The sequence below is a fragment of the Phalaenopsis equestris genome, unplaced genomic scaffold, assembly GCF_001263595.1.
Source record: "Phalaenopsis equestris unplaced genomic scaffold, ASM126359v1 Scaffold000533, whole genome shotgun sequence".
Lineage (NCBI taxonomy): Eukaryota > Viridiplantae > Streptophyta > Magnoliopsida > Asparagales > Orchidaceae > Phalaenopsis > Phalaenopsis equestris.
Window position 1 is genome coordinate 450,558 of NW_018164973.1, and position 16,142 is coordinate 466,699.

General features: G+C 34.6%; 1 protein-coding gene across 2 annotated transcripts in view; it reads right to left on the bottom strand.

The window, feature by feature from the left end:
• Positions 1 to 5,111: 5,111 nt before the first annotated feature.
• The window catches only part of LOC110028835 (ribosome-recycling factor, chloroplastic), a 48,076-nt gene continuing 37,045 nt past the window's right edge, over positions 5,112 to 16,142 (bottom strand). For both annotated transcript variants that reach the window (XM_020730846.1, XM_020730845.1), the window contains exons 9-11: positions 14,516 to 14,566; positions 14,312 to 14,368; positions 5,112 to 5,274 (exon numbers count right to left, since the gene is read on the bottom strand). In XM_020730846.1, coding sequence (XP_020586505.1) covers positions 5,257 to 5,274; positions 14,312 to 14,368; positions 14,516 to 14,566 — 126 coding nt within the window. In that variant the 3' untranslated portion in view covers positions 5,112 to 5,256. The remainder of the gene's footprint in view (positions 5,275 to 14,311; positions 14,369 to 14,515; positions 14,567 to 16,142) is intronic.

Consider the following 16,142-nt stretch of genomic DNA (forward strand, 5'->3'; position numbering starts at 1 on the left):
TATAGTATTTTTCCATGTAAATCTTTAGTGTACCGTCTGCTTGAAGTTTTCTTAATTATTCCTGGCTTAAGTGGGCTTCGTTTTTCCACGTTCAATTACTTCTGTAAAATGCACTTTGATTGTGGATGACATGAAAATAAGGGAAGCTTGGTCCCTGATACGTCATCAACAAATTCCCATGACACGGATAAACTTTTTAAAAAATAAACGTGAAAGTTTTGATAAAAAGTCATCAAAGTTTGATTTGAGTAAATTTATAGTCAAACTAACTGGCTCGATGAGACGGATCCAGTGATGTCAAAATTGGTCTAATTCAAACCAAATCAAGCCTCGAACAAGACGATAAACCGTGTTTGGAAGTTATTTGAATATACTTGGAATGTCAAATGAATGCCGAATCTGACAAGTTTTTAGTCGAATCTGAGTGTTTTGACAATACAAATCCAAGGAGTCCAAAATCGCTTAATTTCAACATCATTAAGACACTCAAATGTTTATTAAACGTTGTTTGATTAAAATAAACTCTTTAGAACGTTCATATGATTCATATTTCTGCGTCAATTACACAAGGATTTCTATAATTGGAGTCTCACCCCTCTCACGAGGGCGGAGGGTGCTTGAAGCCCGAACCCTAAACAATACTAAAGCTTAGAGAAAGAGTTGAAATCCAGCATCACCTCGCCGTCGACCACCAGTGGCCAACATCCCCGACCACCACTTGTCCATCGTTGTAGACAACCAGTCATCGATCGTCACCTACCATCACTCGTCGACTGCCACCCATCCGCATTGATTGCCGCTTACTTCTTACGTTCATCCCCACACCGACTTTGTTACTCGGAAAATTGTGTAACTCTTTTCCACCTATGGGAACAATGAATCTTATTTGTAATCTCCAGTTTATAGTAGATTTCTTCAGATGGCAGTGAAATATTTTTATGCCTGTCGTTTTAGGTTTAGGATAAGCTCATAAACACAAGAATGAATGCAATTTGCAATGTAACTTTTCAAAATTACATACTAATTTTCTACAAAGACTTTGAACCATGAATTAATATAACTCTGTGAACTATAGTCATACACGCAAATGAACGTGTCTATCTTAACAGTAAGGATGAAAATCCAAAGAAGCTAAGGTGTTTATTTTATGATAATTTGGACATATAACTTTGGATGAAATTAATCATATGATATAACGAGGATTAGTTGTTGTAGGATTAGATTAACAAGAGTAATTATTTAATTAGTTAATAATGATTTAATAAAAGAATAATAGTTCAAATTATGTGTTGTTTCCTTGCCATTTCTTCTTGAATTGTGGACTTGTCTTCATGTTTGAGTTGTCCTTTGTCCTTCTCAATTTGAGCTTCTATTCTTTGTTTCTCCCCAACTAAATTTGTGGAGTTGTTGGCATGGACGACTTGTTGATTATCATGAAATATGAATGAATTAAATCACATGATAGAAAAGAAAAAATGACTAAAGATAAGAGAAATCATAGTTCAAAGCTAAATATGCATGCACTTCAATATTTTCAAATTAATTTCAACTCAAATATCTTTATAGCTAATTGTCACATGATCTAACTTGTTATTATTGTTAACTTTGAGTAATATACATTGTATAATTTTAATATTAACTATTCTAATATTAATGATCACATTATGCATTGCATCACATCATTATATATAGTAATGGGATCCAATCTCCTAAAAACATGTAACTTTACTTCTTGAGCAATAAAATCACCTACGGGTTTCCTTACTAATATATATATAAAAGAAAATCGATATTTGGCAGAGACCTAAATATCAATTTCCCATACGTTTTTTTGGCCCCCATGATAAGAGTTTGTGTCATGTGCCTAAAATTCTAGAGCCCCCGCGCTACAGTGAGATTGAACCATTGACCTGAGAGGACTTACAGTGACCCCACCACCATATCATGGCTTGCGGGGCGCGCGAGCGCACACACACAGATATATATATATATATATATATATATATGACTCATTTCACATAGTTGTGCCTTTTTTCTCAAAAACTTGTTTCGATTAATATTTCACATACTTGTGTCTTTTTACTCAAAAACTTGTTTCGATTAATATACACAAATGATTGTACCATTTTGTTAACATTTTATCTATTAAATGCAATGTAGAATTAACTTATATATTTATCAATTCAAAGTTGAGCCTTCTCTATAAATTCAATCTCTTCATTAGATAATGTGTGGTCGATATCAAAAATCTATTGAAGATTATCATCTTCTAAGTTATTAGTTTCTTCTATGAATGAAGCAAAATATGACGAACTTAAAGAGGTTTTCGATGATGCCAATGTGTCGATTGAAGAGCTTGAGTTTATACTTAGTAATGCAAGATATTTTATAGTATCTTAGAAATAATTGAAAGATTGAGAAGGAGAACCATCCTTGGCATGTATATAGCTTATAATAATTCTTATGTATATTTACATATGCAACGCCTCAAATTTGATATTTACACTTATAACAACTTGATGTCATAAATATATGCTTGAAAGATGTCTTTTGGTTTCAAAAAGACAGTGTCGTCTTTCATGAAGCTCTACCTCGACATTCTCACGTCAATTTATCGATTTTGTTATTAAGAATTTATCTAAAAATCATTAAATACATTTTATAAAAATATTATATAATTTTAAATAATTTATATATGCTGCACACATCCTAAAATCATTAAAAAGAAAAAATTGATTTGAATAACTTGGGTTAAATTATATTCTTTATATTGATAAAGCTGAAAATAAAGTCTTTGTTTTATTTTTTCATAGATTTTAATTAATTTTATTTCAAAAAAATTTAATTAATCTAATCTCTAATTACTTTTTCTGACTTATATAAATTAAAATAACACTATTTCTATATATATATATAGTAAAATTTGACTTTTGAAAGGGGAAATTCCGAAAAAAACAAAATTATAAAAGTAATAAGAGTTTATTAAATTTAGTGATGTTAGGTATACCATACAATTTAATTTAACTTTTAGAATATACAAATAATTTTCAAAACGCCACCACGCATAAGCCGGCAATACGTAGTTCATCCAAACAGGTCTGGTGTGTTTTCAAAACGCCACTGCACCAAATAAACTGCCCCAAACAAACCCTATATTCTGATAAGAGATGATGAAGCTACATTTGACAGAAAAATTTTCTCTGTTTCTAGCTTAAATTTGAAGGGTTAAAATAATAATTCAATTAATTTAGTTAGATGATTTGGCCCAAAATATGTTTTTTTACTAAAAATTAATAATTATTTAGATGATAATTTTAAAGTTTTTAGTTTATTTTAAAGTATAGATTATGTATTTAATATATTTATGATAAAAACAAATAAATTTTTTTTAAAATCATCATGACCTAATTTTAATAAAAAAACTTCTAACCTAACTTTTTGTTTGTTTGACTATATTAATAATAATAATAATATTATTATTATGATTATTGTTATTATTATTATTATTATTATTATTAGTTGGATAAATAGATACACCACCCAATTCTCATCTTAATCACAACAATTTTTACATTTATAATATATCACTAATTTAATTTTTATAATACAAAAAATATATATATTCATGCATATTGTGATATATATGTATAAATTATTATTATTATTATTATCATTATTGCAAATTTGGCGATAATTAGATGAATAAATTCTTTTTGCGGTAAAATAAAAATATCATATTCTCGTACCAAACAGAAGCCCAACAATAAAGAAAATTATTAAGTCGCTAGTCGCACGTCGGGTCGGGACGATGGTTCGCATACGACCATGTCACTGTGGATCGTACGGCGGCACATTCAGATGCACGTAATAATTTAACACAACAGAGAGTTGTGCTCATTGATATATGGGCAACATGTAAGCATTAAAATTTTGGAAACATACATACTACAAATTGCTATTATATCACATATTTAGCACCTAAAAGTTTGATGTTTACATTTATTGTCATTCGGTGTTATAAATCTATGCATAAAAATGTGCATTTCTGGTTCAAAAGCAGGGGCATTTACTAGGAGTGTAAACGAGGCTCAGCTCGTGTTCGGCTCGTTTATATTTCGAGCTCAAAAAGTGTGTTCTTGTTCGACACGTTTGCTTAACATACCGAACACGAGCTGTTCATGAACAAAGAGTCCTTTTAATAACCCTAATCATGTAGTCATAAGACATAAGACAATAAAGATTTGAGCAATATTTAAAAATTATTATTTATGTTAAAACATCATTTAAATCTAATTTAATAAGTTTTATTCTATTTTTTTAATCAATATTTTAATTGATTATAAATCTTTGTAGCCTTGTAGTCAATTAGATTTTTTAAAATATTACTTAATATATATAAATAAACTTGATGAGTAGTATTTCGAGCCAAAACAAGCCGAACACGAACGAACCCATCTTAGTTCGTGTTCGGCTCGTTAACTTATCGAACAAAATTAACGAGCCGAACATGAGCTTCTTAACGAGCCGAACACGAGCTGTTCACGAACCATTTACATCCATTCCACCCAATTCTTATGATTTTACATATCTGACATATATACTTTTATTTTTTTACATTTATACCACCTAAATCTGTCACATCACATAAAACAATCTACTATTTTAACTCTAAAAAAGAAAAATGCACATTTTCATTCATTGGTAAGATGGCGTAAATGTAAAGTTTAGGCATTAAACATGTAAAGTGCAAAAGAATGGAGTGATTTGATAAAAAATTGAGAGTTATGCATGTAAATATGAAAGTTTAGATGATAAATATGTAAATAGCTAAGAATTGTGTGGTATGTATGTAATTGCCGAAAAAGTATTTACATACATGCCACCCAATTCCTTTATATTTACATATCTAACACCTAAACATTGTATTTTTACATTCATGCCACTCAATCACCCCATCAAAACTTCACCTTTGCATGCATAAAAGTGAGGGGTATGTATGTAAAAACTAAAGTTTAGGAGTTAGCTATGTAAAGACATAAGAATTGGTGATATGTGCGTATATCTTCCAATATATGATTTCATGAACCATATGTCAATGTTTCCATAAGAAATGGTAGCAAAATGAAGCTTATATTTGTATGCATATTAATAACAAAATCCCAACAATTTAACAAATTTACATAAATTTCATTCTCCAGTCTATAAAATTAAAAATTACATAGAAAAGGACTGCTTACTTACAATTGCATCAAGGAGTTACACTGTCAGCAGTTCCTGAACATTGGGAAAAGAAACAATACAAAAAAGGATTGGATAAATACAAGTAATAAAGAAAGAAAGCAAATTCCAGGGAGATATGAATTTCAAGTAATGGATTATGACAAGCTGAGAATCTGGGCGTGAGTTATGAATATAACTGAATTGCTCAAAATTGTTAGAGAAGTTTCAGCAAAATATGTTGAAGAAATTGCGGAAGTGGGGAATGGAGAAGCAAGCCTTCTGGCCTCAAAAACTCTTGAAATTAAATCAATGTTTCAATACAACAATTCAACATTCGACAGTCCTCGAATGTGCGGCACATTGATTAGAAACGAGGTGACGAATACTTGAGTACCCGCTTCGAGCACTTATCATACCCAAATAACAAATTCAACATTCAATGCAGCAATTGAAGGCAAGTATCCCATCATGTTCAATTTTAAAGAATGAACGTTATACACAAAAATTTAAGCATATTCTTGCAACAAAATTGTCTCTTTTGCGTCTTCATGCCTCACACACGAGGCATAAATGCAAAACCAAATTCACCAAACCCACAAAGTAAGTCTCGGAGAACTCCGTTTTTATAGTGATGGTAAAATCTTGTATTTGAAAATTTTTCGTGGACGCAAAGGCCCCCATACGCACCTCTATCGGTGTGATGAGATATGTACACATCATTCATACTATGACAAAAAATTGTGTTAATTTAACAATAAATGACCCATATACACACCATGTGGTGTGGTGGGAGAAAAAGAGTAGGTAGTAAGAAAAAAAATTATTTCAAATGTCATTGAGTTCACACCAAAGGACCTAAAGAAGAATTAAAAGTACACAACCAAGGACTCGAAGGCTCACTTACAAGCACAAATAGAACATTTTGATGAACAATGGACTGTGCCAATTCTTACATTGGAACAACACACAAAAACACAAATGGAATGAGAATATGATCGACAGGAGACTTGATAGCTTATGTATAAGGAACAAAGAAGACTTCTCATTGATCCCTAAAACTCTCATGAACATCCAAAATTCAATGAAATCATGGATTAAATGCAAGCAGATTAATGACACTTTAAACGCTGAAATAAATAGAACCTAAAATGCTAGACAAGCAAGCTACCGGATCCACAATAGAAACAAGCAAAAGGATAGAAGTTGTCTTTTAAAAATTACAAAATAAAATAAAAGCTAGCATAAATAATAATACAATGGTACAAATAATTAAATTTATATATTTTCAAGCCATGTGGACGCATCCATGGATGATTTTTTTTCAAAATGCTTTTAAAGCGTATAAATATGACATGCAAATAGATTAAAAATTATGAAAATACATTATGCAAGCATACAAAGAGGCGTGCATATCATCAAATAATGAATGTATGCGTGTGCTTCGGCTAAAGCGCTAGACACTTGCGCATACAGTCGGAATATAAATGAATTAAAATTTGCTCATATGTGCTCAACAAATACGATAAACATATAGCCAAATATCAAATAATATTTTGTGATGGCTAAAACAAAAATTTAACTTTTGAGAAACATGCAACTATTTTAGAATGTGTAATTATTTGAAACTCCATAATGTTTTCCTTTCAAAATCAAATTCATCATTACACACATGTTTTTCTTATAGGGCGAGGTAGTGAGTATTAGTCGGCTTAATCCTTCTCATAATGATTGAAGTTTACCAGATTAGATCAAACTTAATTAACCTAATCATCCCCCTCCTAAGTGGTTGATAAATTTATTCAAGCTATTTTAACATTCCGAGTAATTAGAAAAATTTATTCATCCACTACAATAGTTTATAGAATGTAACAAATTTAAGATTAATATATCAAGTGTACATATATTATCACTCTCAAAACATCTCACACTAGCAGAAATGTAGATCGTGCTTTTGCTCTCATGATTTGCCACAAAAATGATACCACAAAAAATAACTGTCATGCTCAAAGCCCACAAACGAAGTGATTTGCCATACAATGACATCATATATTATTTGTGGGACTGAAGCTCATATGTTTTCCAATCCACAGTCACTTGAGTTATGAATTTGATACGCTTGCGCCTTATGTGCCTCCCTCTCACGAAGGAATAGCAGCGACTCTCGTTCCTGCAGGAGAACCAGTTTGAACAGACTATACCAAGTCAGACCCACTGGCGGCCTGGCCAAGCTAGCCAGCTCAGCCCAAAGGAGAGGGTTTTTTAGAAAATTTTGAGGGTGAGTCCAGAACCCGGGGGGGTGCCACGGAACCGCTAATCATGTATAGGAGGAAGGAAATCAAGGGGGGTTTTGGGGGGAAACTTTGAAAGGGATTTTGAGAGTATTTAGGAGGGCAAAGGGCTAGGATTTGTCTTATGTTTTGTTTTGACTGCAATTTTCCTTCTCTTTTCGTGATGTTCCTAGCAACATCTAGGGTTAGTGGAGAAAAGATATACCTCTCGAATAGTAAATAATCGTTGTATCTTGCTTGTTTTCTTTGGTCTTTTGTAAGAGTAGAGTTTTTCTACCTATCTATTGTAATTTTTTCAATGATTGTTCATTGTTTTTGGTTTTTGATCGTATCAAATTAGTATCAACATGAGATCTTGGAGGGATAGCAGCAATAAAGTGGATGTGTTGTAAGGAGAAGTAGGGCAAATCAGATTAGGCATGAAGAATGGTTTGTCACCATAGAGAACAATTTTTCTTCCATATAGAGCCAAATGGAGGACGGATTCGATTGCATGGGGGAAATGTTAGAGATGATGAAGAGGCACATGGAGATGAAATCCAAGGCCCTGCCCGCCGCTAAAATTACAAAACCAAACCAAGAGTTGTTTAGGGAAGCCTTAGCCAAATCAAAAGGAAAAGGAGATCGAACAAGAGAACAACAAAGAGGACATTATCTACCAGCAAGAGCATTGTCCTATGACTCCGAGAGAAGGGGGAGTGGAAACTTACGAAGGAGGTGGTTGGGCCGAAATAGGAGGGATGGAAAACACAAAGGTGGAAAAAGGGAATCAGAAGTTAGGTATGTCTATGATCAAAATAGGGAGTTTCACCCTAGACTATGGGGCCAAACAACAGAGGAAAAGGAAGTTGGGGTGGAGATGCAAGAGTCTGAAAACTGAAGATGACGATCTTCAAAGGAGAAGATGCACATGGGTGGCTGTATCGAGTGGAGCGATATTTTATAGTCAATGGGTTAAGTGAGGAAGGGAAGCTCATGGTGGCAAGATTATGTTTGGAGGGAAAAGCTCTAGCGTGGTTCCAGTGGATGAAGGCAAAATAACTGATACATTTGTGGGGGAAGTTTAAGGATTGCTTGTTAAATCGTTTCCAAGCCATCCAGGAAGGAAAGCTACACGAGCAATTCTATGCTCTGACTTAGGAGGAGAGAGTTACGGAATACAGCGAGAGGTTTGAGCTCTTGTCAAGGCGGTTGAAGGGAATTTCTGCAGCAGAACTGGAAAGAAACTTCTTGAAAGGGCCAGAAGCCCGACATTCGAGCGGCCATCTGACCATTGAGACCAAGTCGATTGAGAGAAATGATAGAGCTTGCTCAGATAAACAAGTGAAGAAAACTAGCAAAGACAATAACATAGGAGAATTCTACAAGAATTCCTCAATGGTCATGACACCGAGAACCCAGACAGTGTCATTTCATAAAGAAATGCCAAAAGAGAAGAATACAAAGGCCCGTCCTAAGGAAAATTTAAAGCGCCTCACTGATGTAGAAGTGTAGTAAAAGAGCAAAAGGATTATGTTACCAATTTGACGAGAAGTATGCCCCAAGTTACCGTTGCAAGAAACACTCCCTTCAAATCAGTTTAATTCAGGAGGAGCCAGATGGTGAGGAATCAAAGGAAGATGCGGTGGAGGAGTATCTACACTTGGATGTAACAAAGGTGTCCCTCAATTTAGTGGTAAGATTTAATCTGAATCACACTATCAAAGTGAGATGACGAATTGGGGAACGACTGATTGTGGTGCTAGTGAATAGTTGGGCCACACATTACTTTATCTCAGATCAAGTCGTGAATAAGTTAGGGTTGGAGCTGGTAGCTACAAGGAGCATCGGTGTCATAATGGAGAGAAGTCGGGGATTTGCAATGGGTTGGTTCTAATACTACATGGCCTACAATTGGTAGACTCCTTTCCCTTTAACTTGGGCAACACAAATGTAATTCTGGGGATGAAGCGGTTGCAGACGCTTGAGAAGATGAAGGTGGATTGGAAATCCATAACAATGAAGTTTCAGGTGGAGGGTAGGAAAGTGATGCTGAGAGGAGATGCTAGCTTATGCAAAACCATGACCTCACTCTAAACTACGGTCAAGTTGATATTTAGAGCAGGGATAAACTACTTGGTAGAGTTGCAGAGCATTGAGGAGGTCAAAGATCACAAATTGACAGAGTTTCCCGAAGGGGTCCAGCAGCTCCTATAGCAGTTTATGGACATCTTTCAGCAGCAAAGTGTGCTACCACCTTCAAGGGAGCACGAGTATCCTATTACACTAAAGAAGGGCGTCCCCCCTATCAGTGTCAGACCATCTCGATATCCTCAAACTCAGAAGGATGAGATAGAGAAGTTGATATAAGAGATACTCGAGGTCGGGATTATCAGACCCAGTGTGAGCCCCTTCTCCGGTCCAATCTTGTTGGTGAAGAAATAAGATGGTAGTTAGATGTTTTGCATGAACTACTGGCTTTGAACTAGGAGATGATGTTGAATAAGTTTCGTATTCATGTGATTGAAGAGTTGATAGATGAGCTTTATGAGGCAGTCATCTTCTTGAAAATCGATCTTAAGTCGAAATACTACTAGATTGGGATGAATCTAGCTGATGTGTACAAGAAAGTGTTCAGGACACATGAATAACATTGCGAGTTCTTGGTGATGTCGTTTGATCTCAACAATGCACCGACCATATTTCAGCACCTTATGAATAGGATTTTTCAACCTTACCTCAGAAAATTCGTCATGAACTTCTTCGATGACATCTGATCTACAGTCGTATAAAGACAGAACATGTGTAGCACCTGAGGGCAGTCCTGAAAAAGTTGAAAGAGCACCAAATGTATGTCAATTTGAAGAAATGTTCTTTCGCACAACTACAGATGGAGTATTTAGGGCATGAAAAGGGCAGGAATACAGCAGACCTATCCAAAATCAAGGCTATGATGGACTGGCCTTTACCCAATAGTTTGAAGGAGTTGAGAGGATTCTTATGTCTAATTTGTGAAGGGGTACAAAACGATAGCATGACCACTAACGGAACAACTGAAGAAAGATAACTTCAAGTGGGGGGAAGCGGCAACAGAAGCCTTCGAACATCTAAAGCGGCCATGACTGTATTAGAACTTCCAGATTTCAGTAGACCATTTGTTAAAGAAACAGATGCATTAGGGTACATATTGGGAGCAATACTCACGCAGGACCTGTTGCCAATTGCTTACTGCAACCAGATGCTCACATCTAGGGCAAGGCTCAAGTCAGTGTACAAGCAGGAGTTGATGGCTACTGTCTTGGTCATTCATAAGTGACGATCCTACCTTCTGAGACTACACTTTCATGTCAGGACGGATCAGAGGAGCTTGAAATATCTATTGGAACAGAGGACGGTGATTGAAGAACATCAGAGGTGGCTATCCAATTTATTGTGATATGATTTCAAGATTCAATGCCGGCCAGAATTGAAGAATAAAGCCATCGAGCTCTGTCGAGAAAGTGGAGGAACCCCAGCCGACAATCTTATCGGTACCCTTGGTCCTAGATAGGGAAGCAATGAGACGGGAAAGCAAACAAGACAAAGGGTTGAGGAAAATACAGGAGAAGTTGCTACAGGATCCGAACAATCATCCAGGCTATGCATTGAGGGGGAGCACCTATTCTACCAGGGGCGGTTCATGTTGTCAAAGGCATCATAGTACATTCCCAAATTATTGAGTTTCATGATTGTGCAATTGGGGGACATTTCGGGGTACAAAAAACTTACAATCATCCATTGACAGCTGTGAGGGGATGCGCGGAGACGTAGAAGACAAGGTGGAGTGATATACTTAACCATGGTGCCAAGAGGGCTGTTACAGCCCCTAGCTTTGCCAGAGAAGGTTTGGGAACAAGTGACAAAGTTATAGAGGTGTTACCATGATAAGAGAGGTTTACGGTGATTTCGGTGGTAGAGACCACTTGAGAAATTATGCACATTTCATCCCATTATGACGCCCCTACACTACGATCTCAATTGTGATGGTGTTCATACAGTAAGTGGTCTTTTTGCATGGAATGTCAGATTCTATTATATCAGATATGAACAAGGTGTTCCTCAGCCAATTCTAGAAGTATTTGTTCATGCTACAAGGAATAATCCTCAAGAGGAGCACAACATATCATTCAATGACCGATGGTCAGCAGAGGTGGTCAACAGAAGTGCGGACACATCTGCGTTGTTTTGTATCGGATACGTCGAAGTTATGGGCCAGATGGATTGCATGGAAAGAATATTGGTATAATATTTTATATCACACCGCGACATATATCACCCCTTTCATGATTTTGTATGAATGGAATCCACCTCACCTAATACATTATGGGCATAGTACTACACTAGCGTTGTCCAGTACATGAAAGATAGGCATAAAATATTGATAGAGATTAAGGGGCACCTACTGAGAGCTCAACAAATCATGAAGAGGAAGGTTAATGGACATACAAGAGAGGTGTAGATCAAACCAAGGACATGGTTTACTCGAAGTTGAGAGCCCATTGACATAAGACATTAGCCAAAAAGAGTGAGAAACTTTCTCCACAATACTTTGGACCTTATGAGATTACGACACGCATTGGGGCAGCGATTTACTGTACGAAGTTAGCACTATCGTCAGCACTACATCTAATCATTCATGTTTCACAGTTGAGGCAAACTATCGGAGATCATCCACAATCGCCTTGGCTGCCTCCGATGCTGACAGAGGATATGGAACAGATTCTAGAACTGTTGCCGTCGAAGGGATGCGTTGAGGAGTGGCAGGAGAAATGAAGGTACTGATTAAGTGAAAGGATCTGCCGAGTTATGAAGCAATATGAGAGTCTTACGAGGGTATTCGAAAGCAATTCCACTCCTTCCACCTTTGAGGACAAGTTGCTTCTTCGGGAAGGAAGTGTTGATATGTTTGCGCCTCGTGCGCCTCCCTCTCATGAAGAAAATCCTTAATAAAAATTCTTGACAACAACATCAATATAGTTCCAAATTAAACAGAAAATTTAAGCAAGTTTGCTGACCAAGAACATAAACATAAGCATGAACCCTTTACAAGGTGCACTACTTACATGAACTATAAGTAATCTCAAGAGATTCATCATCATTGTCTCATGTACAAATTACTATGCATGGATAACTTAGGCGTATTATATTTTATCCATACGAAAAACTTCGGCACATTTTTGACACAAATTGGAAATTGATATATCATTGAGTGAAACACTCATTCCACAAGCATATGCCCCTCTAACTATTAAATTCCAAAACCTAACAATATTCCTATCCTACTCTCTTACCCAGTGTCCCTCTCTCACTATCACTCGGCCCCTTCAGAAGCTGCATGTTCCTTATGTTTCAATACTTGTTTATTGGTCGCACTTTCCTGTTATCTTTGATGCATATGAATGCTTCTGTGTACTTAATATTATTTATTAGTTATTGCATACACATTGGAATAATCTCCTTTCCAAGTATCTCATCTTAGAATATTTGCCAAATGCCACATCTTCGGGGGTTGTTACCCGTCTATATTATCTAGAGCAGTTGTCCGTATATTTTACCTATGTTTCAGAATTTAAAGAGTTGTGTCCATTCAATGAAACAAGTATTGAAACCTAATGGAAACTAGGAATCAATATAAGGTTTCTTAAGCAGTATTTAAAGAGCAAAATAATATATAGGGCTGCTGATAATTAACATTTTTCTAAAAGCTTCTACATGAGGCATAAGAGCAACCAAATAAGAACTTAGTTATTACACCCATTTACTAATCAACGGCAATCCAACAACATTAAGAAAAGAAAAGATTAACATTTGTATATCTAACAAATAAGGCTCTGAAAAACTGTCCACATTGTGTCTTTTACTCGAATGGTTCAATGAAATTAACTTATAACCTCATCAAAGCAAGACTGTACATGACACAAATTTTACAGATGCATGGCCATTTGACAGCTTTACAATGTATTAATGTTAAAATTTCGAGATCGAGAATTGAGATATTGTCTTAGTGAGACAAGGCATAAACCCCAAAATAAAATTTAAAAAAAAAATCATAAATTTAAAAATAATTTATACATGTGACATAAATCATTGATCTATTCATTTAGTTTATTTTCATAAAAACATAAACCACAAAGTATGTTGATATAAAATGAAAGTTTAAAATAATATTTAAGATAAAAATTCACTTAAAATTTAAATTCACCGCCTTGATTAAAAGGTCAAGTGGACCTAATCCCCACTTTAAAGTTTCATCATATTCCGAAGAATCATCATATATAATAATTTTATTACCATTTGATTCCATCTCATTGTATTTCCAAAATCTTTTTCAATCATTACACCTTTTTTTATTACCTGTGCCTTTCAACATTAAAGCCAATATAATTCAATTAAAATAACAAATTAATAATACAGTCCAGTAATCATACTTAGATTATTTTTTTGAATTTTTCAATCACACACAAAACCTAATTTAGGGGTTGTCTCAAATGCATCAAGGCATAATGCCCAGACAAAAAAAAAGGCATAATCAAGCCTTACTAAGACAATAAGACTCGAGTCATGAGAAATTTTTTGCACTTTTGAGTCTGACAAGCACCTGAAGGCACACGTCTCAATGGCCTTTTAAGCAAGGCAGTGTATACATAACCTCCCATCCTATCAAAAATCTAATAAGCACACGAGCTTCATGTCTTAGTTATATGGTCCTATGAGATGCTATTGTAGTTATCACAGTTAAATGGCCCTAATAACACAAGTTGTAGAAACAAACATAACGAATGTACCTTCTCCTTCTGTTTGAGTAAGGAATCAAGCTTCTTCATGTATCCATCAGTCAACTTCTGCATAAGGAACCAAAGATAAAGTGAACTCCAATAGCACTATGTTTTAAGGAAGCATCATAGATGATACAGTCCTCAAGCCCTATCTAAAAGAAAAGTCGTTAAGAAAAAGATTTAAAATGGAAAGATACTAAAATCTGTACTCACCTGCAAATCGCTAGACAAGTCCTTGACATTATCTTCGGAAAGCTTTTTTTCCTGAAAAAAACCCAATACAGTAAAAACTATAAAACCTGTTGAAGCAAGAATGGCCATAGATGTTATTTTCAAAAGGGACAGAAGGACCTCTAAAGGTTAATTTAGTAAAAATATATTATAATACATAAAGAAAGATATACGGAAACATTCAATCATGTTTCCGAAAAGAATTTGATGACAAACATTAAAAATGAAACTCAAGCCTTGGACTTCAAACAAAACTGGATGCATTAAACTGGTGTTATTCTATTTCATCACACCAATAAAGTATAAAATCGAAATTTTGATACAATGTGGAAGGATTCATTTCAATGTCATTATAAAAAATCATTTGATACTTTGTAGTTTAGCAGAATCCGGCAAAGCAGTTAAAAACTATTCATAGCTTCCAATTAAATTGAAGCATGTTAAAGAAAAGAAATCTCTTCAAGTACCCACGTTAAAAGTAGTTGAAAAGAAGTGTAATAATTTGTGCTTTAAAATAGTAATAATAGTATATCTTTTGACCTGAGCGGACCTACCCAGTTTAAACTTCAATACCTGCATGTGGACTCTTTTGACATGATCCGATAGGGCTTTTAATGATCTGATCATAAGGTGAAATAATCATGGCAAAAGATTACCTCTAAAGTTCTTCGATCCAATATCAAGCTGAGCCAAAATGCTTACTAGGCTGTTTGATAACAGGATTTGAGCATGATTTATCTTGAATCCTACCAAACAGCAAAAATGACAAGTTCAAATCCCAAAAAATTTTAAATCTTGTTTCCTCTTTATTTTGCCTTAAATCTAGGATTTAGTAGACCCCATTGGAAAGTGGCTTTACGGGATGTAGAGGAGCTGAAGCACGCAAAGTGTGGTAGGATGAAGAGCAAGATAAGGGTTAGTCAAGTAAGAGCAGGAGTGCAAAGGGGAGATATATGGGAGTTTTGGAAATTTGAGTATTCAAGATCCCGACAATGCCTTCCCAGCTAGCTTTAGTATGATTGTACTGCGACTGTTTAGGGCACAAAAGAAGAAGGTAAAGGTAGAAGATAGCTTCGGACGAGACCGGGAGTCATTGAAGCGAGGTAGGCAATGTTTGCGAGCAGCAAAAAGGGAATGAGATAGATTTTGAGATTTAATATAATTTTATTTTGAGTTAATTTAAATAATTTAATAATAATTAGTAATCAATAAATATATTATGACGTTAATTATAATTATATAAATTTATGTGTAACTATGGTATGATGAATTAATGAAAATCAAATTACAGATTAAAACTTAATTAATTTTATAAAATTAAATTTAATTATTAGTTGATCTCATAAATGATTATTGAATAAATAAGACTACTGCTTGATGAATAATTAGTTTAATAATTTTTTACTAATTATTAGTTAGTTTAGTAAATAAATAATCAGTTATTAACATAATGAGGATAAAAAATTTAAATTAAATTTAATTACACTTAATAATTATATCATTAACATATTTCAACCAACGGACTTAAATCATAAAATGAGTTGACAAACAGATTTAATCAACATCAAAATAAGTCATACCAAATAGTTTCAAGATTTAAATACCTCTA